We start from the raw sequence: 25,583 nt of genomic DNA on the forward strand, positions 1-25,583 counted from the left end.
GATTCCACGCGGTAAGCCATCGCTGGCACCTGCTCTTGCCTGGTTGCCCGGCCTATCTTTCCGTGAAGCCCGTGAGAGCAAGGACTCAGCGGAAAAGACCAGCTCCAGCAAGCGTGTCAACAAATAAGAAGAAGCGCCAGGATTCTGTCAGTAGCGCAGCGAACGATGACAATGAAATTGTGGACTCATCGGGAACTGAAGCGTTCACGACTGGTGCACTTCGTAGTTTAGAAGTTTCCCCTGAGTACTGGTGCCGATTTATGTACGATGGTGCCTCAAGTCTTGGCTTTGCGACAACAAGCATAGAAACAAGCCCTAGGCTTGAGGTTGTACATGACAAGGTTGTTTTGTTTGCTGCCACCGGAGATGAAGTGCGCGCACAAGTATTCGTTAGAGGTGCGTTATGTAGTGACACTGTCGTGTGTTCGCTGGCAGAAGCGGACAATGTGCTGCGAGAGACAGAGGGAATTTGTGTCTGCAAGGGAGCCATGCTGGACACAGACTTCAGTCAAATAACGGAGCGTTTGACAGAAAAACTACGGGCGGCAAGCATTGTGAGTGGGCGTGGCATTTTCAGCACAAAATGTCAAGGAAAAGTGAATCAAGAAGGTAAGCTCGGCTTCTTAGCCTTTTTTTTTTAAGTACAACTGCGCTATGTGATTCTTATGGTCAAATATTTGAATTTGCAGGAACTCCTTGCGCTGAATGCAAGGGCCTTCGAAAGTTGCTCCTTACAAGAAAGTCACAGACGGCACGCACCAGAGCCAATCTGTCAGTGAAGAGAGCGTGCGCATTGCGGCTCAAGCTGGAAAAGGAAAGAACAGCTCGTCTGAGAAAACGCACCACCTCCATGGAAGAGCGGCTTGTCGCGATGGCGGCAAAAAACAAAAAGATTGCCAAGGAAGATTTTGATGCCAGAGTCGCTAAGCTTCCTCCGAAACAGCGCGAAGCGGTACACCACGTATTTGAAGTGTCATCACGCAAGAGTCCGAAAAGCATGAAGTACTCGCCACAGTGGGTTTTGGAGTGCATAGTGATGAAAATGAGGAGTGCAAAGCTCTATGAGCACATGCGAAAAGAGAACATACTTGCATTACCCTCTAAAACAACTCTTCGCAAGTATCTCAGTTGCTACAAGGCAGGCTTTGGATTCAATACAAAAGTTTTTGATGTGCTGAAACAAGCTACTAGCACCATGGATGAATTCCATCTACATGGAGGTCTCATTGTGGATGAGATGAAGCTATCTGAACATCTCTCCGTAAGCTCTGCTGGCCACATAGATGGCTTTGTGGACCTTGGTCCATTTACTTCTGATGAAGACAAGCACAATGTAAGTGACCATGGCATGGTGACAATGTTTGTTCCATTCGTGGGAAAATGGACACAGGTCCTGGCGGCTTTCGCAACAAAAGGCAACATCAAAGGGACCCTGCTCACAAAGATTATGGTTGAGGCTGTCATACTGACAGAGAAAGCAGGCCTCAAGGTCGACTTCATAACATCGGACGGTGCGACATGGAACCGGAAGATGTGGGCCTTAATGGGCATCAGAGCATCTCTGACCGGCACTAAGTGCAGTGCGCCCCATCCCGTGGGTTTGAAGCGACGGCTCCATTTCCTTTCCGACTTCCCTCATTTAATCAAGTGCTTGCGCAACGGCCTGCTTAGCCATGAGTACTTGGTGCCAGAAGGGCGGGTGAGTTTTCTACTGTATACATTACAATCCAAATACGTCCCAACATAAATAATGCTCCTTTCATTTACTGATGCATATGCATATACCAACCAAGGCGGCATATTTTTTGTTCATTACAGGTCTCCTTGCAAGCTGTACGTAGAGCCGTGGCAATGGATGGGAACAACGTGATACTCCAGGCACTACATGGCATCACCACCAGCCACACTAACCCGAACAACTTCGAAAAGATGCGGGTTTCTTTAGCTTTCCAGCTATTCAGTGACAAAGTTGTCAAGGGCCTGCAGCTCTACCGGGAAAAGATTGAAGAACGGTGCGGTGATATTGCAGCAACACTACATTTCTTTGAGTAAGTACTCCAATAATATAGCACTAGTAATTCATATTAAAAATGTGATGACAACTAGTTAGCTGCATCACCTTTATTGCACAGTCAAAATTGTATTTATGTCGTCTTAATTATGCAGGATCATCCGTGACCTCATCTTGATAAGGACTTCCCGGTTTCCTGCCGAAGCATTGAGACTTTCATCACCATCTGCGGACAAACTGAAGAACATGCTGGTACTGCTGGACAACTGGGAACATCACACAAAAGGACAGCGTGGCTTCCTGAGCCAGTCCACTGCAACAGGGCTCCGAGTTACTGTCTCAAGTGTATTGTCATTGCTGAAATACCTTTGTGAAGTCGTAGGTTTTAAATACCTGTTAACGAGCCGGACAAGCCAGGACCCCATTGAGCACCTTTTTGGTATAGTGCGGCAGTCATGTGGATGCAATGCCCGTCCGACGCCACAGCAGTTTGTTGTTGCTGTAAACTGCCTATCGTTCAGTAATCTTGTTCACTCGGTTGCGAAAGGAAATTGTGAGCCTGCAATACTCAGTTCCCTCTTAGGCCCTGATGCCAGTCAGCACAGCGGTCCTTCTGGCAAGCAGCAGCTTGTTGATATGTGTCTTGATGTGGGCAATATTGATGCTGCAGATACTTTAATGCTCAGTGCAGAGTCCGACCATACATCGTGTGCTGTGGCATCAAGCGACAGCAGACTTATATTTTATATGGCTGGCTATGTAGCCAGAAAATGTATCCTCAGGACTAACTGTGAGGAATGCCTCAATCTCCTATTGATTAGCAAAGAAAAGTCGGAGGTATTAAATTTAGCTCAATTCACTCTCCTTAAGGACAACGGGGGCCTTTTTTACCCTGCAAGTGTGCTGTATCAGTTTGTGGCTGACCTTGAGAATGCCTTTACAGCATGTTTCAGCTTAAACGAGCTGCATTCAGACAGCATTTTGGATGTGCTGAGTACATTAACAGCTAAGCGAAATTACAGCCTTGGGTGCGCGGACCACTGTCAAAATGTTGCAGCAGAAATTACTGCTTTCTACGTAACCACTCGCATGCACTTTTTCACAAGGAGTATTAATCAAAGCAATGACAAGAGGCGTCAGGCTTCAAAGCACCTGAAGTTGAGTAGATGCTCTTAGATCATGCGATCTTTAGTTTCACTCTAGAAAAAGAAATTGAAGCATTGTTAACTGATAACGTTGGGTCTTGCCTTGTTCTTGCCTTTTGTGCGATGCTAATAAAATTTGCCGGCGTGAAACCTTGTCGTGTGCTTAAACACAACTTTATTGCCCTCCTCGTATTTTTTGCATGTTGTGTATGATCATCACAAATGAAAATAATGTTGGTGCGTAGCTTGTAGAAATGGTCTATAACAGATGTTCCTTGAAAAGAGAGCACTGATATGACACCACTAAAAATCCCCGGGTGGCTAGGTCCGAAAACGTACGTTTTGTTTGTGATCACTACCTGTCTAAAAAAAAACGTAACATCTCAAAGCTGCTCTTGAGAGCAGCTTTGCAATTGCCAAGCTGCCTAACAATATGCAGGTATCCTGCTTAATGAAGAATTCGCGGATGCTGGTCTGAAAATGCCGAATTTCATACTACAATAATAGGCTTTATTTCCAAAAAAGGAGAAAAAAATGGTACTTGAACCGACGCGCGCGGCTAACGAGAAAAGCGAAAACCCGTGCGCCTGTCAGCCGGCCACTCTAAGGAACCGCGCGCCGCCAGTTTCTCGCTGATACTTGAGTTTGCGCTCTAAGAAAGCGGGTCCTGCACGGTTGGACAGAATGCACTGCCTGTAGCACCTGCCGTGGCCAGGATGCTTTGTAGTGTGCGATCACTCGTCCGATATCAGCCGCAGCTAACGCCAGTAAATTACAAGGGGTGAGCACTTCCGCAGCTAGTGCAGCCGTGAAGGCAAGCTCAATTTCGAATTTAACGCGTTCTAACGTAGGTGCAGCTCCAAATAAATCTCCATAAGGAAGGAATCGCCGTTTCGTACTAAATAAGCGCACAGAAACATCGGTATATGCCAGATAATAGCCGGAATGCATTGAAATCTTTGCTAGAAAAGGTTGCAGTGGCGCCACCTCGCGGCGTCAGTGCGAAACGGCGTGCCTGGGCGTCGCCGTTCGCGCCACTAGAATACTTTCTAGTGCACTATAGCCGGAGCGTCGAAGCATTGGCTTGTCTATTTTTGGCTGACGCGCGGTCACGCAGGTAGCCACCCTACTGCGGGCGCCGCCTATGCTCTGGCCACGGTTGCTCCGGCGCAAGCCGTTGCAGCAGGTCAACTAAAGGACTACCTTGCCGATTACTCGCTCAGCGATGTGTTCAATGCAGATGAAACCGCGCTTTATTTTAAGTTGCTGCCGAACAAGACTGTCAGTTACAAAGGCGACACGTGTTCAGGCGGGAAGAGAAGCAAGGAAAGAGTGACGGTGTTGGTGTGCGCAAACGCGACTGGCACGGAACGGTGCCGCTTGCTAGTCATAGGCAAAGCAGCGAAGCCTCGCTGCTTTAAAGGGCTAAAAACTCTCCCTGTTGATTATACTTTCAACAGAAAGTCGTGGATGACGCGAGCAATTTTCACGGATTGGCTGCGCACACTCGACAGGAAGTTCGCGGCACAGAACAGGAATGTTCTGTTGTTCGTCGACAACTGTTCAGCCCATTGCGACATCAGCGGACTGAAGGCGATCTGTCTGGCATTTCTGCCGAAAAACACTACGGCTGTGCTGCAGCCTATGGACCTTCGGGTTATTAAAAACCTCAAAACACTGTACAGGCGCCACCTCCTAGAGCGGATTCTTGTGTGTATGGACAGCGGCAAATCGTACGACGTCAATCTCCTCAGAGCCTGCCACATGCTGGCAACATCGTGGAATGCTGTCAAGGCGGACACAGTCCCGAACTGTTATCGAAAGTGCGGCTTCATTGAAGGCCCAGAAGCCTGCAGCACGGCAGAGCTGGATGCTCAGTGTGATGACTCCGTCGCGCTGCACCCTGCCTACGCTGCTTTATCGGAGGGTGTTGACTTCCAGAGCTTCGTAGACGTTGACAGCGGCGTGGAGACATCGGGGCCGTTAAGCGATGCCGAGGTTATTGAAGCGGCCTGCGGTGACCAGATGCCGCACAACTCCGGCGCGGCGAGCACAGCTGACAGCGACGACGAGTCCGACGGAGGCGACGATCCATTGCCACCCCCGAGTGCATGTGAAACAGCGTCAGCACTCGATCTGGCTGCGCGCTACTTCTCCGCCGATGATAATTCGGACGCTGCGTTGGAGCTGTTGGGCAAGTTGCAGACGATGCTTGTCGAGTCACGGCAAAGAAAACGAAAACAAATGCGCATCACCGATTATTTTTCTCTTTGATATGCTTTGCCAATCTGCTGTTAATAAACATGTTTTTGAAGCATAGTGTCATATTTAATCATTAAGCTTGCTGCTTACGCGAATGCATTTTGATGTTAGCTCCAACCGCATAAACAAATTAACTTTATTTCCTTCGACATTCGGGCTCTATGATTTTAATTCGCGCAATCGCCCGCCGCAAATGTGTAGTAGCGCGTAGTAAGAGATAACGATCTCAGATATGCCTGTTTTAGCTTCGGCCCGTGCTGCCGGACGTGATGGCCGCTTTTTTTAGCGCCCGCTCGTTAATTCAAACTCCGCTTAATTCGAACAATTTTCCGGTCCCCCTCGAGTTCGAATTAACGAGGTTTTACTGTACTTGGTAATGCGACTTTTGAGCGTAGCTGCTGCAGCACTTGGACTATGCACAATCGCACACTGCATACGCAGTAGCCAATGCAGATGGCTCTGGGTTTCGACCCACCAGCAATGACACTCTCGTTGAGCGGTGCATTCCACAGCAGCCACCGCCGCAAACAGGGCACTGCTCTCACCATACCCTCCTCCTACGATTTCCTCCTTACGCTCTCCTCGCTACCGGCATACTTTCGTGCTCTCTTCATTTGAAGATACTAGGCGCAGGAATAGACAGGACGAACAAAGAAGGAACACTCCTGCGCCTTGTATCTTCCGAATCATGCACCAACTCGCCCAGCAGTCGATTCTTCATTGCTCGTTTGTTTGTTCGCTCTCACACCGAGGCCGACGCTGAACCCAGGAACAAGCACCTAAGCACCTGCACTCTAAAATGGGGTTCAGCCATTCAGCAAGACTTTCTTATGTGAAATTTTGTCCCCCTATAAATCTTGACACAGAAGATATGCCCATCCATGCTGTGGGTGTGCCTTGTCAGTGACAAAACAAAGGAACAGCTGTGTTCAACTACAACCCGGATTGAAGAAAGTGATGGCGTCATCCTGCACTGATGGAGTTCTCATGGTGTTGCAGAGTGACAGTGCCACGGAGCCTTCCCAGGAAAATGCCTGCACAAGAGGCTCACACATGGTTGCTCATGTTTTGGCATGGCAAGAATGCCGAAATCAGAGAGCTGGCTGCCTGATAAGTTACAAGTCACTGGTTTGCTTATCGCCAACCCTTTGAACCCCTGCTTCTCAGACCAGTGCTGGAACAACCAGAGCAGCAAAATAGGCATGGATATATTTCAATATAGTGGTGTGCACTACCTAACTGCTTACTGTGCATTTTAGAACTACCCTGAGGAAGGGAATTAGCTCCAGCTGACTACATAAGCTCTGGTTGAGAAGGTGGCAGTAATGTTCATCCAACATGGCCTCCCATAGAGGTTCGTACTGACGTAGGACCCAAGTTTGGATTACGAGTCGCATTAAATGCGACTTGGTCCGCACTATATTCAGCCTGAGGTTTCCAATGTCAAATAGCTTGGCAGAAAAGGGAGTCCAGATCACATACAACTGCTGATGGAAACAAACAAAGCATGCAAGTGAAGACTTCATGGAAGGAAGATAGGCATGCACCTCGAAAACTGCCTCACAACAGGCTGCTGAAGAGTCGCATACAAACAAATTAAAGCTCCCACAACTGCATCCACAAAATATTGTAAGAGAGCCGTCAGCATATGCAATGACTTGTTGACGGCTGCCACTTGTCTGAAGCATGACAGTGCCTATGCCCACGTAGCTTGTGTCCTTGTGAATTTCAGCGTCAGCTTTGTCGGAAAACGCATCGGCTTGAGGTGTGTCCCACACGACAGGAACGTCATTTTTCGTTCGGCAGGTCAGTGGTTTGGCGACACCAGAGAACTCCTCGACAAAGCGCCAATAGTAAGCGCATAACCTGAGGAATCGGCAGAGTTGCCTCAGATCTCTGTGGCACGGGAAGTGAGCGATGGCTGGTAATTTTCCTGGCCCTGGCCTAACACATTCTCAGCTCATTATGTGACCTAAGAATTTCAGCCTCTGATGACCGAAATGACACTTTCCAGCCAGAAGACTTGATAATGTTGAGGACGGTGCTTGTCGAAGGTGGGCACGAAAATGACATCATTAAGATAGACAAGACACTGAAGAAGGACACAAGTCTTTTTTAGATAATTCATGATGTAACCATTGAATTCAGCGAGATAACCATTGAAAAGTGTCAATGCAATTGCTATGTGCCTCATATATCCCGTGTTTTTTGAATATAAAATGTATGTTCTTCTTAATAAAATCATTAGTTGCGAGTCAGCGCTTGTCTGTGTCTTCTCTTCTCGTCTTTCATCTGTTCGCGCTGTTCCACCCACCATGATAGACAAGACAGGTCGGCAACTTCATGTCTGCAAAGTACGGTGTCAATCAGCCCCTCGATTGCCGCTGGAGCACAGTACAGAGTAAAAACCAAATGGCAAAATTTTAAATTCATGCAATCCATCAGGGGTGATAAACGCAGTGTTTTCTCGACCCCTCTCATCAACTTCAATCTGCCAGTAACCATCTACCGATGAAAAGTACTTGCCATTGCAGAGGTGATCGAGAGTGTCATCTATTCGTGGAAGTGAGTAAATCTCCTTTTTTAATTGAAGGATGGTTGAATGACGTTGTCATCGAGCATATCTTTCAATTGTTCCCAAATGATGTCGCACTCAGTCGGGAAGACACAATATGGGGACTGCCACAAAGGTGCCTTCGCAAGATGCGTCCATTCGACATGCGAGGACGATGAAAAGATGCCGCTGTAACGCTATAGCAAGTGGCCTGACAAGGTGGAATAGTACACGCTGAATTGCAAGTGAGCGGTGCCACCCTCCAACTTCTGAAGCAAGGCACACGAAAGGCTAGATGTACCAGGCAGGCCGTCAATAGTGTGGAAGTGATGGCGGTTCCTTTGTTGAGGTGATGATATTTGCAGTCGAAGTTGGTGATTAAATTATCAGTTTTGTCTCCCTCGTGGCAGTAGGGATAGCATGCTCAAGGAGCAACGTGTAATCATTTTAAAGAATTCCACCAAACTCATCGAGAACAGTAGTACTGAAAGATACCATTAGAGAAGATCTCAGTGATACAGTGATGCGTTCGTCGGGAACCTTAATTAAGTGCGCTTGGGTGCTCCAAGCCACAGCTATGGAGGGTATTCTCCATGGGCAAAATAACTGATCTTGAGCAGAGGTTGATGATCTCTCCATTGCAAGTTAAGAAGTCCATCCTTAGAATTGCATTGCGTAGTGAGAACACTTGCGCAAGACAACAAAAGACGTAAGGTAAGTGCGACCTTGAACTGTCACTCTCGATGTGCTCATTCCACATGCTGTGAACAAATCGCCACCTAAGCACCGAGTAGTCAATGCTGGTGAGATGTGGGCCAATCATGACTTTGGTGGGGCTCTCTTGTACCGCATTCGTCTGCCGCAAGAGTCTCATTCTCTTGCATCTTGAAACTGCCTGCATCTTCGTAGCACTGTGCAGTTGTTTCATAATGCGAGCAGTACAAACATGCATGCAGATTCAGGTCAGCAAGCTGTCAGTGACTTGAACAAAGTCAAAATCAGATCAGATAATGAATTCATCAGCCCCACAGCAATCATGCGAATGTCATGTTCCCAAGCATGTAAAATGGCAAAGGAAGTGAAAGAGTGAGGCCTTGAAATTTGCCACTGGCCTTTTGCTTGCACATCTCCCGCAGAAACTATACATAATCGCATGTGCATGCTTTACGGATTCCAGTTATGCTATTAATCTCAGGGGTGGGTTTTAGCCTTGGAAATCACTATTTTCCTTCCTGCGGAATTCAGGCGAGCTGCTTTGTTTACAATGTGAATCGCAACCGATCTCTGGGTAACTATTGTGAAAAAAAGAAACAGTTCTGGGGATGTGACAAAACTCTGTCCTGCCTCAGTTTTCATTTATGCATGAACAGCGTTACGCAGTTAAACATTGTGCAATATTTCTAACTGTACAGTACACTGGTGTAGCAAGCTTCATTGGTTGCTATGGGTGACATGGGATGTCTGCGTTTTACGCTGCCTATTTACCTCTGTCATGTACTGTGCTGTGGAATGTTGTGCTTCTGGCTCATTCCTGCGGGCTCTATTGAACAGTTACTTATCTTTGAAACATGCGTATGTCCGTTTGAGTTAACTAATATCGGCTTCACTACAACACCTGTGTGCGATTCTGCGAAAGACACCTCACGCTGCCCCACCGCTTGAAAGCATTTACTGAAGTCTTCTGGTCGCAGAAGACCAATAATAGGTACTTTCATAAGATAGTGGTCTCATTTTATTTATTTATTCTGCTGTGTTTTTTAGAATGTTTTTTAGTGAGGGTGTAGTGACGTAAATTATATGTGAGGTGTAACGTGTTGAAACTGCACATGGGTTGTGACGGATGCCATAGCGGAGGAGTCCGGATTAAGTTCGATCATAAGAAGTTCCTTAACGTGCACTGACATTGCACACTGTGGGAACACTTTTGCGAACCGCTTCTGTTGAAATGAGGTCGCCATGATCAGTATTTGATCATGGCTAGGTCCAAGACTTTTTCAGTTCGCATTTCAGGTGTTGAACACCCGGTTGTACAGGGCATCCCACAGGTCTCTATTTTTCGCCCTTTTAGTTTAATATGAAGATGTAGGTGATGAAATGCCTAAGCTGCGAAGGCGGGCAATTTTTGAAGTTTGTTAGCACGCTCAGAAAAAATGTTACTCCCTAAGTGTACAATGAAAAATAGAGAGATCTCCAGGTAACATTTTCTGAATGGGGCGAAATCAAACATATAGAGCCCAGCGTATGCATTGACCAAATTTCGGACTGTACACAAATCACAACTGCTAACAGCTGCCGGGTGAAAATCAACCACTCAGTGCAGTTGCTAGCATTTTTAACAAAGAAGTACTGAGCGACAAAGGATATAGCATACGCTACGCCGACAATATTACCTGTATACTGCCACAACTAGGAGTTCGACAAGTAACCATCTAAAACTGTATACAGCATACACCGCTTATAACGCTCACTACGGGAGTCGAGAAAATCCACATTATAAACGGTACTGCACTGTAACCAAGACATAGCTTTTCCATGCATTTGCGTTTTCAGAATGGCCAGCCTACCTTTCAAAGTGCATGTGACAATGCAACAGACGTACAACACTGCAATTACAGGCAACAAAAAAATTTATTTGATCTTTTTGTCGAAGAATTGTAATGAATGAAAGAACGACGTTATTTTAGTGTGGCACTGTGACTCAACTGCATTGCCAATGGCTTCATCTTCAAAAACAGTGAGGTACAGTTTGTTGCAACCGTCGAGCGCGTCTTTGCATGAAACTTGTGCTGCACTTTCACTCACTTCATCATGCTCATCCTCGAATAGAGGCTCATCGCGACCGCGCATAGCTGCCACGATGTCTTCATCTGTGGCGGCTACTTCACACACAAACGCCGTCGGGGTCAGCGACGACGAGGAGCTTATCTAGTGCCGGTCCTTGAAACGCTGAATGCAACCGTTCAATGGGTTGAAACAAAATGTTTGCCAGGCACCTGGCCTTGGCTTGCAATATCGAGCCACTCACAGGAACACTCTGGGCCCGGACCTCACGAAACCGTGCAAACAAAGCTGCGACATCTTCGTACTTCGACGCACGAATCCGCTTCCTTGCAAGCAAAAAGGGAGTCTTCCTGCAGCTGTTGTCAACTCTTGCTGCTGTTCTTCCAAATGGCGGACAACACTGTAGGCAACACCATACTTTTTTGCCACCGTAGCCTTTTTCAAACCGCTCTCAACGTGTCTCACAATGCTCTACCTGGTATCGAGAGCTTGCCGTTTCCTGGCTTTCGGAGGCGCAGATGCCATCGGAACTGAAGACAGCCAAGGCTGGTAGACTTGCTCACGTTGTCAGCCGACTTGCCTACGTTGTCAACCTTTCGCTACACGTGACGACATATATCGCGCTCATGGGCTCAGGCCTAACAAGACGCTGCAGCACGCGCGCGTGGTACGAGCAGCACTTGCAGAGTCATGCCATGCGGCTGTGGCCACCGCTCCAGCATGCTCGTCTCGCCGTGCCATCACAGTTTTGTCCAATGAGTGTGCCCAACAGAGGTGCATCGGCCAGCGAGAGAAAAAACGCTTGCTTGCTTTGAGACTTTTTTTCTATCCTCTTCTGCCTTCAGCCTTGTGTTGAACCACGCTGACAATGCTCCCCGGCCCCACCTGTTGTGCCCCCTTCTTGCGCAAACTGGGAAGCACATCCTCGCGCCCGCCAGTACCCACAGGTCCGTGCCGGTACGCGGGCCGCCAGGCTTTCAAGAAACTGCACTATACGCGGTCTTTGGTTATGCGCTGCCGCGTATTAAGCGGTACGCTAATACATTAAACTCTCATAAAAGCGAAGCGGTTGTCACAAAAAGCCGCATACAATGCGGTCGTGCATTATAAGGGTTACGTTATAAATGATCTGAGCTGTAGTTTAAAAGATATGCCTTACTGCTCCGAGTTTTTTTTTTTTGATATTGTATCTTGCTGACAGAGTAGTAATCAAATGAAAACAAATGCTGTAGCTGCATTGCAAATCGTTTTACTGTGATGCTCTTGCACATCATGTGTAGCTCCAGTGTCATCTCGAAACGAGCACTTCAGTGTTGGATTCCTAGTTGCAACGTAAAAGGCGATCACTTTCCCCTCAGTCAAATTTTTTGTTCAGTCTGCTCAGGTGTCAGTAAAGAACCAAGCGACAGTGGTGCCACAGAATAAAATTTCATCGAGCATCCGACCGTTTTGTCAGAACTCTTGATGAACTGCGCCAATAGGTTCGATTTTTGCATTGGCGTGGAAATTTAGTGGCAAGATATTCAACTGCTATCAGCAGTGCAACATGTGGGCATGTATAGCTGGCTCTCCATGGTGCACGGCTGCTGGGGTATAAGAAGGAGAAGTATTCAACAGAGGCCTGAAGTGTTGGGGCTTCACAGGCATGCAGAGTCCCGTATAAACGCCTGTAAGGGCCCCACACTTTTTGAGGGCTAATTTTCAGGCTGCGGCCCATACATGCAATGTGTTTTAAGTAAAAACACACCAATCAGGGAATAAGCGGCATTTATTCTACGTTCAATTGTCACTCGTGGAGTCTTCAGACTACGAGCTGGTGCTCTGCTCTGCTACACACTCATCCCACAAGAAGTGACGCAGCATGTCCGCTGTGAACATGTAGCTGTTGTTCTGTAATTCCATCACATAACTGAGCAGCTCTTCTTCCAGTTGGGGAAACTTTCACAACTTGCCTCGGAAAGCACGCCTTTTGCAGCTTGTGTTCTTCAATGCATCCTTTTGGTTGCACCATGGTTGGACGCACCTTTAGGCCACGTCGACTTTCATGCCAACTGCACGGTTGCCGTGTTCGAGAGCAAACTCCCAGCCGTGCAGCTATTAAGGTGCTTGCCCACCGTGCTAAACTGCAACACTCGGCGGCAGCACACGAAAGCCACAACTACGGTGAACTAGCACGCTACCACAACTCTTGTGCCTTTGACCGCCACAAAAAGCTGGAGCTGGTGATACTGATGCCAAAATGAATAGCTCATGGCGAAGAAGAAAAAGTTGAAGATGATGATGATGAGCCGCAGCCACGGGCACCATCCATAGGCAGCATCTGGAAGCTCATGTGTGCGTGCGCAGCCTCCACAATTAAGCGCACCATTGCTCGCAACTGGAGCTGATCGCAGAGGCCACAGCGCATGCATTTCGAAGGCTATTCCCGCGTGGGTTGTGGAAAGCTCGGGTGCCGAAAGTACACGGGTGCAGCCCTTACAAGCGTTTGTGTGGTATATCCGCTGTTGAAATGTTTGAGTAACAAATAACTGCAATCAACTGTACTTTGTAGTCGGGCATCCTTAAGGGAAAACAGCGCAAAAGACGGGGACAAGTGAAGAAAACAACAGAACCAGTGTTTTCTTGACTTGTCCCCATCTTTAGCGCTATTTTCCCTTAAGTATGTATCACCAACTCGCCCATCTTGCCATCGAGTCGGGCATCGTTGCTTTTGCCACAAGCTCTTAGTACACGCGCGCACTGGGCACAGCAGCATTGAAGATGCGACTACTCTTGTTGAGCACCGATCCCCATCTCTACCTCTTATCTTTGCAGGTATAGATATATTCGTCAATAGAAAACACCAAAAGGAAATCTCAGCAACTAGCTTGAGCCCCTGTGGCCGCGACAAGACGGCAGCATGGCTGGGAAACATGTGCCAACACGGGGGAGCATGGCCAGCTCACCACACCGCTGTTTTCAGAGCCGGCCGCAAGAGGGATTTCTGTGGCGCCCCTACAGGCAGCGCTCATGGCGTGTATGAGGCCAAGGCTGGCATGGCACACACACTGTGTCTGGGGACCCACAAGGAAGAGCTCGCTTTGAAGAACGACTACGCACCGCACCCAGGGACATGGCACCTCGTCGCATGGCAACCTTGTGCAGATAGCTGGCAAGAGAAGACACGACACCTGCAATGGGGACACAGGGTGCGTTTCAGTGCTTTCAATTTCCACAAAACGCATGCTTGGGCATATAATAAGCAGCCCAGACAAATTTAACTCTTTCCACACTATGGGAAAAACAGACCATTTCATGATGATGTGCATGAAACATTCACTCACCCATAAATTAAAACTTTTGCTTTTTTGCAAAACAGGATATGTTGTGCTTATGCAGAAACAAAATTATGAATGGAAAATTTTGAATGGGTCTTGCAGAAAAGAAAGCTCACAAAATCATTTTACTTAAAAACGCAAGAAATAAGAACGTAGAATAAGACAGACAACGTGAACGCTCGTGTTGTCTGTCTTATTCTACGTCCTTATTTCTTGCGCTTTTACGTTCAGCATGGAAAACCAACTCGCCCAAACGCGGCCTTCATTTTACTTTGTCAGAAAAAAGGGGAATGAAAAATTTAGAAATATGGCCTATGCATTACAGTGTCATAAATGAGTATTCAAAGCTACTGAACTCTTAATGCTAAACTTTCTGTTTATAAAAAAGAAATCAACTGCTGAAGCGAAGCTTTTTGGTCTCCTCCGCAATGTTGACCCTGGGCCGTCTTAGAGAAAACTGAGCCCACTACACTCCTAAATGCGAGAAACCTTTCAGAACATGGCCAGTACCTGCAGAGAGGCTCACAAAGCAGCGAATCTCTTTGGCAACGGCAAAAAGGAAAGTTACAGACCGGTATCGGTCGTGAGATTGGGTTGGGCTGGAGCAGTCATCTCGGTGCGAACTAAAATCAGATAAAACGGATATCATTTTTCCATACAAAGATGTCGCTTCCATCTAAAAATTCAAACGTTGATGCTGCAGAATCGCAAGAACAGGGTTGATGCAAGACGAGGATGCCATGTAGGTCATAATGCTTGCTGTGACCATTCATCACTTTACTACTTCGTGGGAAGTTTAAAAATACTCCCTCATAGGGCTGACGGAAAAACTGGATTCTCCTGCAACATACCGGATGATGTTATTTGTTCACAAGCAGCCCAGACTGCACAGAATGGGCCATTTTGTGCCATGATTTTAATAGGCGTAATAATGTTTAACACCATATTAAGTCATCTTATAAAAAAAGAATGAGGGAATGAATGTGTTCCTCAGATGACACATAATTCATGGCACGCTTTTTCAAAGGCTCACATAAGTTCAGCAATGTAGCATCACACAGCTGCCCCAGCACACTGACAAGACAAAAAGGCCTGACCATTGTTAAGCACTGTCTCTTTCAAACAAGAAGATATCTAGTGTCGCAGGCACGGGCAACACACGACACATGACACTAACGACAAGTTCTTGGCAAGAATGAATAGGAATACAGAACTGTGCGCAGTGATTGTACATTAAATTGTGATGTCCAATACGTGGGATGCTGGTGTAATGTACTAAGACTGGAGCACGTGGTTAGTATTGTAGATGTTCCGTAATAGAGAAAGACTCCAATCTACCATAGCGCACAAAAAATGAGCATGAAGAGACAGAAAGACACTACAAAGCAGCGTATTGTGGAGTCTTTCTATCTGTCTGTGTTCATTTTTTGTGCACTGTGATGAATTGAATGAAGCATGTGGAACCAACTAGCGCAGCAGTTAAAAAAGACTGCTGGCGCTTTACCATTGCTAACCACACAATATTGTACAAAAGCAAGTTTTTGCAGCTGGACATCAACTCCACATACCTGAAAGGGCGATTGAAAGCCCGTTTCCTTTCCTCTCGTGACTTGCGCACAGATGGAAGTTGATAAAGACGAATACATGCTATGCACAGTGTGATTGGCTGTGGCGGTAACATAGTGCTCTTGTACAGTGGCCAGCGAAGCTGATCTGCTCACGCCGCCTTGAGTTCAAAACCCAGTCATGGCAGTATTTATTTTATTTTTCCAGGTTGGCCATGGTCACCCTTACTTCCTGCCATTTCCCGCATCAAGTGACTAACTTCAGAGGCTTCACGACACACCCGCATCTTCCAGGTTACGAGGCTAATAGTGCTTTCCCATTAAAGCGAGATAGGTAGTTTTCTCAGGGAAGAACAAAGAGGAATGTTAAGAGCAAATTTCACATTAGTGATGCCAGCAGCACAATAATAGCTGTTAAGAACAAATCGAATTGGTCGATCCTGCACACCTTTGGGGATATTAATTAGACTAGCGTGATGAGGATCCTGTATCGATCATGTGTATTCCAGGTTAGGTCTGACATGAGAAAGGTAGAGAAAACAACCGGCACGGCATGTTTGTTGGCCACTTTTTTCAAGTGGTGGGCTACCTTGTGCACATAAGGGACTGTTCGTGATGCTACTTGCCCGTCTGTCCAATTTCAAGTCCTTGTGCATCTGGGCTGCCTTGCCTTTCACTCTCGCGACACTGGCTTTGTCAAAGGAATAAAGTTCCTGGCAATAGCTTGACCGGCTCTTACTCCGAACTCTTCCTCGGTGAACACCACAAAGCCGCCCTCCCTGTCGGCTTGGAGAAGCTGGAGGTTGTTTTCCCTAAAGTAGGACACTACTTTCATCATGGTATGCTTGCTAGTCCTTGTGCCACTGTTGCACATAGATCTTGTTAACGCATCCACTCCATCCAGTAAGTAGGGACCTTGCTTTGTTTTCTTCAGACTGCTATACACCTATTCAAGGCCAGGAACTGATGTGCTTCAACTTGCGGCTCATGGTTAAACTTCGGCCCTTTGCTCAAGAGTTGGTTTACTTCGCTAGGAAGCTCAACTCTCCCCACGACAGCCACCGGTCTCTTTGGCTGCGTCTTGCTCTTCGTCACAGCGGTCTGCATCACTTGGTTGAGTGTGTGGGCTCACCAAAACTCCGTTATACTTCCAATTAGGCGGCGAATTGCTTGGAACTTGATCTCTGCTAGCCACCTCGAATCCATGTTGTAGCATATTGTGTGCACATGGTCTTCGCACCTTCTAATCTGTTGCCACAGCTGACCTTTCAAAAATCTGCACAACCGCTTCAGAAGACTTACCGGAGGCTGCAATTAATCAAAAAGTGCACTCACTTCCGTAGGTATAATGTCCTTTCAAAGGCAAAAGGAAATGTGTGTTGCCCGGCATGTTCACACAATGATGATAAAGACAAAGGCATCCCGCTGAGAAGAACATAACAAGAAGTCACATACAAAAGGGCTCTGAGATTTTGAAAGATGGTTTAAAAGAACTTGTTGTTGGGCTAGATGGTGCATTTTGTAACAAAACTGTAGCGCGCAACCAAGACGAACACAAGAAAGGACCACGCAGGACTAGCGCTAAACTTCATCTAACTTTATTCACTGACAGCGCAGCAAATATAAGGAAAAACCAGGACACGTGTATTTGTCACAACATGCACCATCTAGCCCAACAAAAAGTTCATTTAAACTACCTGTCTCCATGCACTCATTCAAGCAGTCCGTGAGCGCGGTGAGTGATTTCAGATCTAGGTTCTACAGCACCTTATTGATTTTATCTGGTCCGGGCAAAGATTTCCTCTTGAGTTGAGACAGGGTGGCCCAGATCTCTGCATCCATGAACAGCTCATCCAGAGTTGGATTATTGAGTACAGTGTAGTTGAGGTCATCTTTATGAGAGTTGACGCATTTGTCTTGGAAGCGATGAGATCAGTTCTTTCCTGCTTCTCTGGTATGAGTGGATGACCTGTTCTATGGCATTTCTGGTGACTATCTTGGACTGAGCGAAGCCAAGAAGGTGGTGGAGAAGGTTCCACGTGTTTTGTTTCCCAGCTGCCCGTTAAGCTTGTCGCACACTTGATACTAGTTCTGCCCTGTAAGGTTAATGGCATAGTATTCAATTTTCTTCTCAAGCCATGCATTGCATAATTTGAGCTTTTGGTTGATTCTGTGTTTCTTCCATTTCTTCGTGAGAGCATGCCTGGCTTTCCAGATGAGGGCTAACCTGGAGTTAATGACGGCTTGCTCTCCGTCCGTTTCTATGCTACTGGTGTGCTTAAAGGCATCCTTGCATATCTCCTGAACGCACTTCTCCAAGCCCTAGATGCTGCATGCAGCATTATTGTCCCTGCTTTTCCTGAATTTATTCCAGTCGGTGCGCTTACACAAGTTCGTCATGAGTTTGGCAGTGTCATTCAGTAGCATGAGGCCGAACTCCTGAATCTTCCCCGATATGCCTTTACCGTTGGTTTTCAGGTAGCCCAATTGAAGGTGATGGGTGTTGATAAATTGGTTCCTTCTGGTCTCCCTCATGGTTTTTTTCTTCAAGAGTTAGACGAAAACTCGTCTGGTCGGGGTGAATCATAAAACGTGACATTGAAAAAATATACAAAATACGCTTTGGCTCCCATACGGGAGCCTTGTTCACAGTAAAAACGAGAAGGGGGTGCACAAGCTTATGTACGCTTGAAAAGGGTGCACAGGGAGTGTGGATAAGCAGTTGTCAAGGCGTGACAGGTCGTTTGTATCGTCAAAGATTCCAGGTGAAGGCGAGGAAATTTCCTCTTCTATTGCAAGAACATGTGGTTTGCCCCAGTCAATAATGTGCTGTTTCGATATGGAGTGTTCGGCGATAGCACTGGAATCTAGTTTTCTGTTTTTAACGTCGTTTTTATGATCTTCTAGGTGCCCTTCAAGCACTCCATATTGAAACAGCACATTATCGACCGGGGCAAAGCACACGTCCTTGCGACAGAAAAGAAGAAATTCCCTCGCCTTCACCTGGAATCTTTGATGATACAAACGACCCGTCACACCTTGAACCGAAACTGTGGAAATCTGACAACTGCTTACGCACGTTCCCTGCGCCCTCTTTTCAAGCATACATAAGCTCATGCAGCTGCTTCTCGTTTTTTACTGTGAACAAGGCTCCCATACGGGGGACGAAACGTCTTTTGTGTGTTTTTTCTATGTTGTGGTCAGCATCTGCAATGTCATGTTTTACGGTTTTGTCAATGAGTTTAGTGGTTTCCAGAGTGTGATCCTTGGGAGAGCTGTAGATGTTAAGGATGTAGGTGCTCCTCTGTTCCTTCTTCCCGGGGATGATTTCTATGAGGGTATATTCTAGATTTACGTCCTCAGTTTCGTGCTGCACATACCATATTTGCACGATATTGTAAGTCGGCTCGAATGTAAGCCGACCCCCCAAATCACATTTCCGAAAAATAAAAAAAAAAACTTCATAGGTTGTTTAAGCTTGGCCTTGAATAGTTGAACGCGATAGCATTATCCAAGTGCTGCCGTTGATCGCCAGCCATCGGCTGCTGCGCGCGGGCATTCCCGTGGACACATTCCAAAACGAAAATGTAATAGTCACTGGACTACTCATCCTCACTAGCGCTGCCATCGTGATCAGTGTTGCGGTCCCACAGTACGTCGTTCTAAAGTCGTCGTCCAGCGAAATCCTGCACATCGCAAACAGCCACATCACGACATGGCGTGGACCAGCTGAAATTATCCTCGCTGCAGCTGCCACCCCTGTATCACCTTTTGCGAATGTCGAACTTGCAGCCCGGCGCGCGGCTGTTTGTTTCTTCAGCGTAAAAAATGGCAGCCATCTTGAATGTAGCCGTGAACGAGCGCCGGTCGCTTGCCGGACCCACAGCACAAATGACGAATGACGAAGCACTACATTAAAAACTTGTGAAATGCGGCTGGCAGTAGTCAAATGCATCAGAGCCAAAGAGAACCTATGCGTGAATGGCGTCAGCTCTTCCGTCGGCTACCGACACTACAGAACAGGCTACAGAACAAGCCACAAAAGTACCAAACCTAGGACCGATGGCCTGCCTAGTAACGGGTACCAAGCGAGTGCCGAGTGCCCCCAGCTGTTTACAGCGGATACGAACGGAAGCGCGCCCGAATCGGTCGCAGTCGCATCGCTGGTGTCCCCTGTGATAGAATCCAAACGAAAATATAACTTTCATGACACTTCGCAATGACAGAAAACCACGGTCTCTTGGATGCCGAAAAGTGGCCAAAAGACCGCGGGCAGACTTGCGCCGTAGCATTCCAAGAGGTGCGCTCGGTGAGCAAAATTTTACCGCTCTAAAGAACATTTCTGGTGCTGAAACGTGCCAAAAAGCACAAAAGAAGTGTACCTTCGATTATGAGCCCATTCACGCTTGCGAGTTGCGAGCGAGGTGAGCTTTCGGCAACGTACTGAGCTACTCCCTGGCTGCCGTTGTCATTGCTAAGCCTAACCATTTCACATCGGCCAAAGCAGACGAAACTCTCGAAAGCGCGAGAAAAATGTCATTCCCAAGAGTTTTCGCTTCAAACGAGAAGGCGACCCACAGGTCTCGCTTGCAAGTGTGAACAACGGTGTTGTCAAGCTGCTGCCTGGTCGGTCGCCCTTTGCCGTGTTCGACGCGAGGAGCTACGTTAACAAATCGGGAAGACAACTTTGGGGAAGCCGGCCTAGAAATTTGCTTGCCGCTCGTCATGATCGGCCTGCATCGCAATAAAACACTACCCCTAGCTTCATTGCACTTTCGACAGTGCAAATCGACTGATAACTTGCCGAAAACACGAAAAACCTGAGCGTCGCCAGCGGCGAGTCAGGCTGTCAACATGGCGGGTCAACGCAACCACGGTGTTTCCCCGGCGATTTTCTCGAGCCAGTCATGCTTGATTCGCGCCATCCGATTAGACAAACGGTCTAAATGCATGATAGGGTCATTGAATTTCGTTCCTAGGCATCTGTCAACGGCGGGGACGCGACACTGCACGAACATTGACGCTCGAACCGTAGAACTAGCACAGTGTCGTCGACAACGGTGTGGCGAAAAACTCTTTCCGAAAAACTCAACTGCAAACTTCACAGCTGTACACCTCGGGCAAAAAATTAGTGCTGGTTTTGCTTTGGTTAAACCTGGAGTGACGCGATAGCTACCGCTGGCCGGGTGGAACTTGGTCACGTGACCAACCACGTGATGAACCATGTGATCAGCCACGGCGCCACGCCGCCGGCAGCTGCTCCGCACCACGTGACCAACAACGTGGAGGCGCAGCCATATGGTGGCGGCGCCGCCACCGTCACGCTGAAGGCTCGAAAAGTTACCATAATGTAGCTACCGCTACAAAAAGACAAAAAGCCCATAATCACGCCAAGCACCTACTGCAAAACCGTTCAGTTTTCACGTTCGCGCTGCGTACCTATAATGAGCGGCTAATCGTTTTTTGAGCACTACAAACACAACCTCAGACTCGAGCCACGGCATTTCCATGACCCTTCGCACATAAAAGTGGCCACTGCCTTCGCGATTCGAAATACCCCGAAGGCTGAATGCATGGGCGGCGACCGTGGCCTAGTGCAATGCTTGGTCAGATTAGAGCAGGGACTGCACGCACCCGGTAAGAACTTGAAACAGCCAAAGCTCACTGCCTTTCTTACACCTGAATGAAGTTTTGCTTCACTGAATACATTGTATTTTCACTTCCTCGGCACAGCTCGACTACTTTAGATTTTCTCGGGTGGTCGCTTATATCGAATTACCGCTTATAACAAATTTTTTCACCATCCCGCAGACGTCGTTATAACGAGGGATTACTGTATAAACTTTGTTTTGTTTTGTGAACCTATGGCTCCGACCCATTCTCTGGCTTGCGACTGGCGAAAGCTGGGCAACAAACGACCATTCCTTTTGTCACTTGGTAGCTGGTCTCCGGCTGAGCTTGCCACGCTGAGTCGAGGGCATCTCCTTTGTGACCGAGACCACTACCCCCACGTGCTCTAAGGGTGTCTGGGAGTGCACACAAAAGTGCGTGAAGAGGTGACAGCATCAGTCGCCAACAGACAGTTGGCATTGTGGATTCATTATACTATCAAGGTTTTCCGTCACAACACCTGCTTTGCACTGATTTCACAAACACACACGGTTCAACAGAGGTAGCATTGGGGAATTGAGAAACTTTGTAATATTGAGGAATTCGCTACATGGAGGTTCGTTACATCCTAATTGTGTTTCATGTGAGAAATATTTCGGAGGCCATGTTGACTGCTATATAAAAACCTGTTTGATTCCAAGAAGCTAACAAGATGGAAGAAAATGATGTGTACTGATGTTACAAACATAGGTGTGTAGTTGTATGGGTTATGCATGTCTCCAGATTTATGAAGTAGAACCACCCTTCTCATCTTTGGGTAAAGAGCGATTGTTCAGTGATTTTTTGAAAATGAGGAAGAAGATGGACGTTACACTATCAATACTGCATGAGGAGGGTTTTTGTTGACCGTGGAGCAGATGAATAGAGTAAATTGGTTCCATTGTGCAGTGAATGATGGGATGCTGCCAGATTGTGCTAGCAAAATGAGCAGAGTTAAGTACAGAAGTGCAATGACTGCTTGGTACTACACCAGCTAATTAAAAGCACTGCACTCCTCCAATTAGCATTTAGGCTGCCTGCTTTGGTTGCTCTGGTGTACACAATGAGTGCCTAATATTCCTCTTGCGATCCTCCCGGCAAAACTCTGGTTGGAACCAGATCCACTGCCCTTATATGGTATGGATGAGTCATCACCTTCTAGAATGTTCGAGTACCTTTTATTGGATTAATTTTGGCGGTCCTCAGACATTCAAATTTGGAGCTGTCCAATGATTGGTCTACTGGTGTTGTTGACGTCACAACCCTCTCAATCATATATTCATAGATCACAGGGAGTCCTCGTACCACCATTAGCACAGTTGCGCAGCGTTTCAGTAGGCGGCTGTTTCAAATACAGCCACCGGTGGGGCCTGTGACACTCAGGTTGCTATTCCCGAGCTCCTGTAAGGCAGTGACACAGTGGGCAGGTGGTAACTTCACTGAATTTGGCAATGGTGGGCACTTTGCTTACACTCTGGTGGCAGGTTGTGAAGATGTCACAAGGTCACATGACCTCTCCTGACCAATCAGGAAGTTTCATGGGAATTTCAAATTTTGCAGTGCTCTCTGACTGGTCAATAGGAGCCATGTGATCTGGATGGGCCCCCTGTGGGCTAACTTCTAAATTTTGGGGTTCCTCACATTTTCAATACAGGTGGTCATGCAGTGTTGATGACATCATGACCAAATTGACCAATGAGAGAATTGCGTTATGGAGAAGCCAGAAATTTTTTGTAAGATGACAGTCTAAATGCTATCCCATTAAAATTGGCTGTGCATAGTTGTGTGCAACGCACCAGCACTGAGGTACATGGCGAGGAACTGCTCCTGTCCCAGCATGGCGACGGCCGCAGGGGCAAAGCTGTTGAGCACCACCATGTTGGCCGCCAGGTGGAGGAACGAGTGGTGGCTGAATGTTGACAGGAACATGGGTAGGCACACTGACTCTGCAAAGGCGAGGGTAAAAGAAAAGCAACAGGCATACAGATGCGATCAGAGATTGTAGTTTCGATCTCAACAGCTTCTACACTGATGACAATGAACACTGACCCAACTCAATTTCAAGTCAAAGCACACAGTGAGGACAACACAGAAAGCTGCTGTCAGCACCACCTTCACTGAAGTGAGAATGTTCAAGCTTTACAGAATCAGTGATTGTAGCAGATGTACTACACAGTGGTCAAGGTAAAGAGCCAAAAGGTGTTTCTACCTAGAATAAGAACCCTTTTCGTTGCACACAACTGTTAAGCCAGGGTGTTCTTGGATGAGGCACCAAAACTAAGAATCAAGCAGACAACTTGGTACTTAGATGCAAAACACTCGTTTCTCCCAGTGGGCCTCTGCAGCAGGGATTTCTTGCAGACAGAGGTGGCCACTTCATTGAAGACTGGAGAGATTGGAAACAAAAGTTGGATATCTTGGCAGTGGCCACAAAATACCACAAGGAAGATGAAAAGACGTGGCTTGCAGACCCCCGCATTTCCATCAGCAGAGAAAAAATTCAAAGACATTGTGGAGCGTCACGACCAGTAGTTTGCAAAGTATCCCAACACTACGCATGCTTCTTACGTGTTCCACAACATGAGTCAAACAGCAGGCCAGATTTTTGAAGCATTTGTGCAGGCAGTTGCAACCAAGCGGATCAGTGTGCATTTGGCACTGCACGTGACCGGATGAATACGGACCGGCTGGTCTACAGAAGAAACGACAGCACACTCAGAAAACGTCTTCTGCATAAAAACAATGCTTATGCTGGACCAGTGCGTGGCAGCTCAATTGCCCAAGATGTATGCCCAAGAAATGAGGTACTCGCACTTGATCGGTGCAACCAACCAGGCTCCCAACTCAAAGACAGAATGGGGAGGAACACCATCATACCACTAACTGCCACAAAGAACGTGCTCGAGGTGTGGCCAGCAGCACCAGCCATGGCAAACTACGCTGCACTATGCCAGCAGCCAGCGCTACCTTGCCAACGGCACCCGGACCAGTCACTAGTTGTGCGAGCATTCTATAAAGATACGCCCCTCTCATTAGATACGGTGACCGTTCGAGCCAACCACCATTCGTCATTTTGGCTCCAAATGATTCAAGTCAAAGGACATGACGCCTCGTTCAAACTGTATACTGGTTCATATGTCAACATCGTCTCTGCAGACAAGCTGGAACCCGATCCCCCACTTCTCAGTGATCCCAGTGCTTGTGTAACCACCTACACTGGTGAGTTGCTGCCATTGCGGGGAGGGTGCTTTTTTCAGTGCAGCTCATCTCGCCAGGCCAACCTGACATTCAACAGGGACAAGCTCAAGTTGGCAGTGCCTGAGGTCAACAACCTAAGTCATGTGCTTTCTGCAGATGGAGTCAGAGCAGATGCAATCAAGTTGGAAGCCATCACACAGAATTCTCAGCCAGTCAACAGACAGGAGTTTCAGTGCTTTCTTGCCGTGGCTAACTTTCTGACAAAGTTCGCCCCACAACTAGCTCAACGAACTCATCAACTTAGGCAGCTACTACACAAAAATACATCTTGGCTGTGGGACGCCAACACACAGAAATGCTTTGAGAAGGTAAAGCTGTCACTCTCGCAGACTCAAGTCCTTGTTTTTTGCACGGTGTAAGAAAATATTTAGGTGCTGACACTGCACCTGGTGGCGCGACCAGATCTTGTTTGCTGATTCTTGGTGCTTCTCTCGAAAGCGCCACACGATGGGGGCCTGTCTAGTCGCCGAGCTGCTGCGGCCGTAATGCAGGTGTTGCGTGAACGTTCAGTGCCGCGGCGTGTACGTGCGCTTTCTTAAGTGCTGCAAGGCAACACAAGTATTGAAGCTGTTGCCGACACCAAATAACTTTGGGCGACTTCGTGTTTTACTTGCTGGGACAGTATGAATGGGTAGAAGAGCAACGAGGACTCTGTCCTGTGGTCCTTCCGACCTCGTTATGGAAATGCGTCCACTCCAAAGTTTTTTCATTCATCCGCACGAATACTGACAGCATAGTTAACTATACCAACCCTTAAAAATAAAAGATCGGCCGAATGCGCATGCTCCCAGATTTGGGCCAAAGGGCCTACACGTACATTCAGACATGCTTGAGCAGTGTAATGTGCCGACGCTGCGAGATAATGTCCACCGTGTAGAGAACATAGTTAACTTCGGCCAACTGGGGTTCTTCAATGTGTAGAGAAACCTCAAGGGCATTTCCGTATTTCGTCTGAATCAGAAATATTGCCTCTGCAGGAATAGAACCCACGCTCTTGTGGTGCATTGCGGAATGCCTCCACCGCTATAAGAATGAGCAAAG

At 47.3% G+C, this 25,583-nt stretch overlaps 1 protein-coding gene across 2 annotated transcripts in view; it reads right to left on the reverse strand.

Moving 5' to 3' along the window:
- The window catches only part of rho-7 (rhomboid family intramembrane serine protease rho-7), a 134,875-nt gene that overhangs the window by 61,457 nt on the left and 47,835 nt on the right, over positions 1-25,583 (reverse strand). For both annotated transcript variants that reach the window (XM_077657131.1, XM_077657130.1), the window contains exons 5-6: positions 23,081-23,230; positions 13,853-13,923 (exon numbers count right to left, since the gene is read on the reverse strand). In XM_077657131.1, coding sequence (XP_077513257.1) covers positions 13,853-13,923; positions 23,081-23,230 — 221 coding nt within the window. The remainder of the gene's footprint in view (positions 1-13,852; positions 13,924-23,080; positions 23,231-25,583) is intronic.

The sequence above is a fragment of the Amblyomma americanum genome, chromosome 3 (assembly GCF_052857255.1).
Source record: "Amblyomma americanum isolate KBUSLIRL-KWMA chromosome 3, ASM5285725v1, whole genome shotgun sequence".
NCBI classification, from domain to species: Eukaryota; Metazoa; Arthropoda; class Arachnida; order Ixodida; family Ixodidae; genus Amblyomma; species Amblyomma americanum.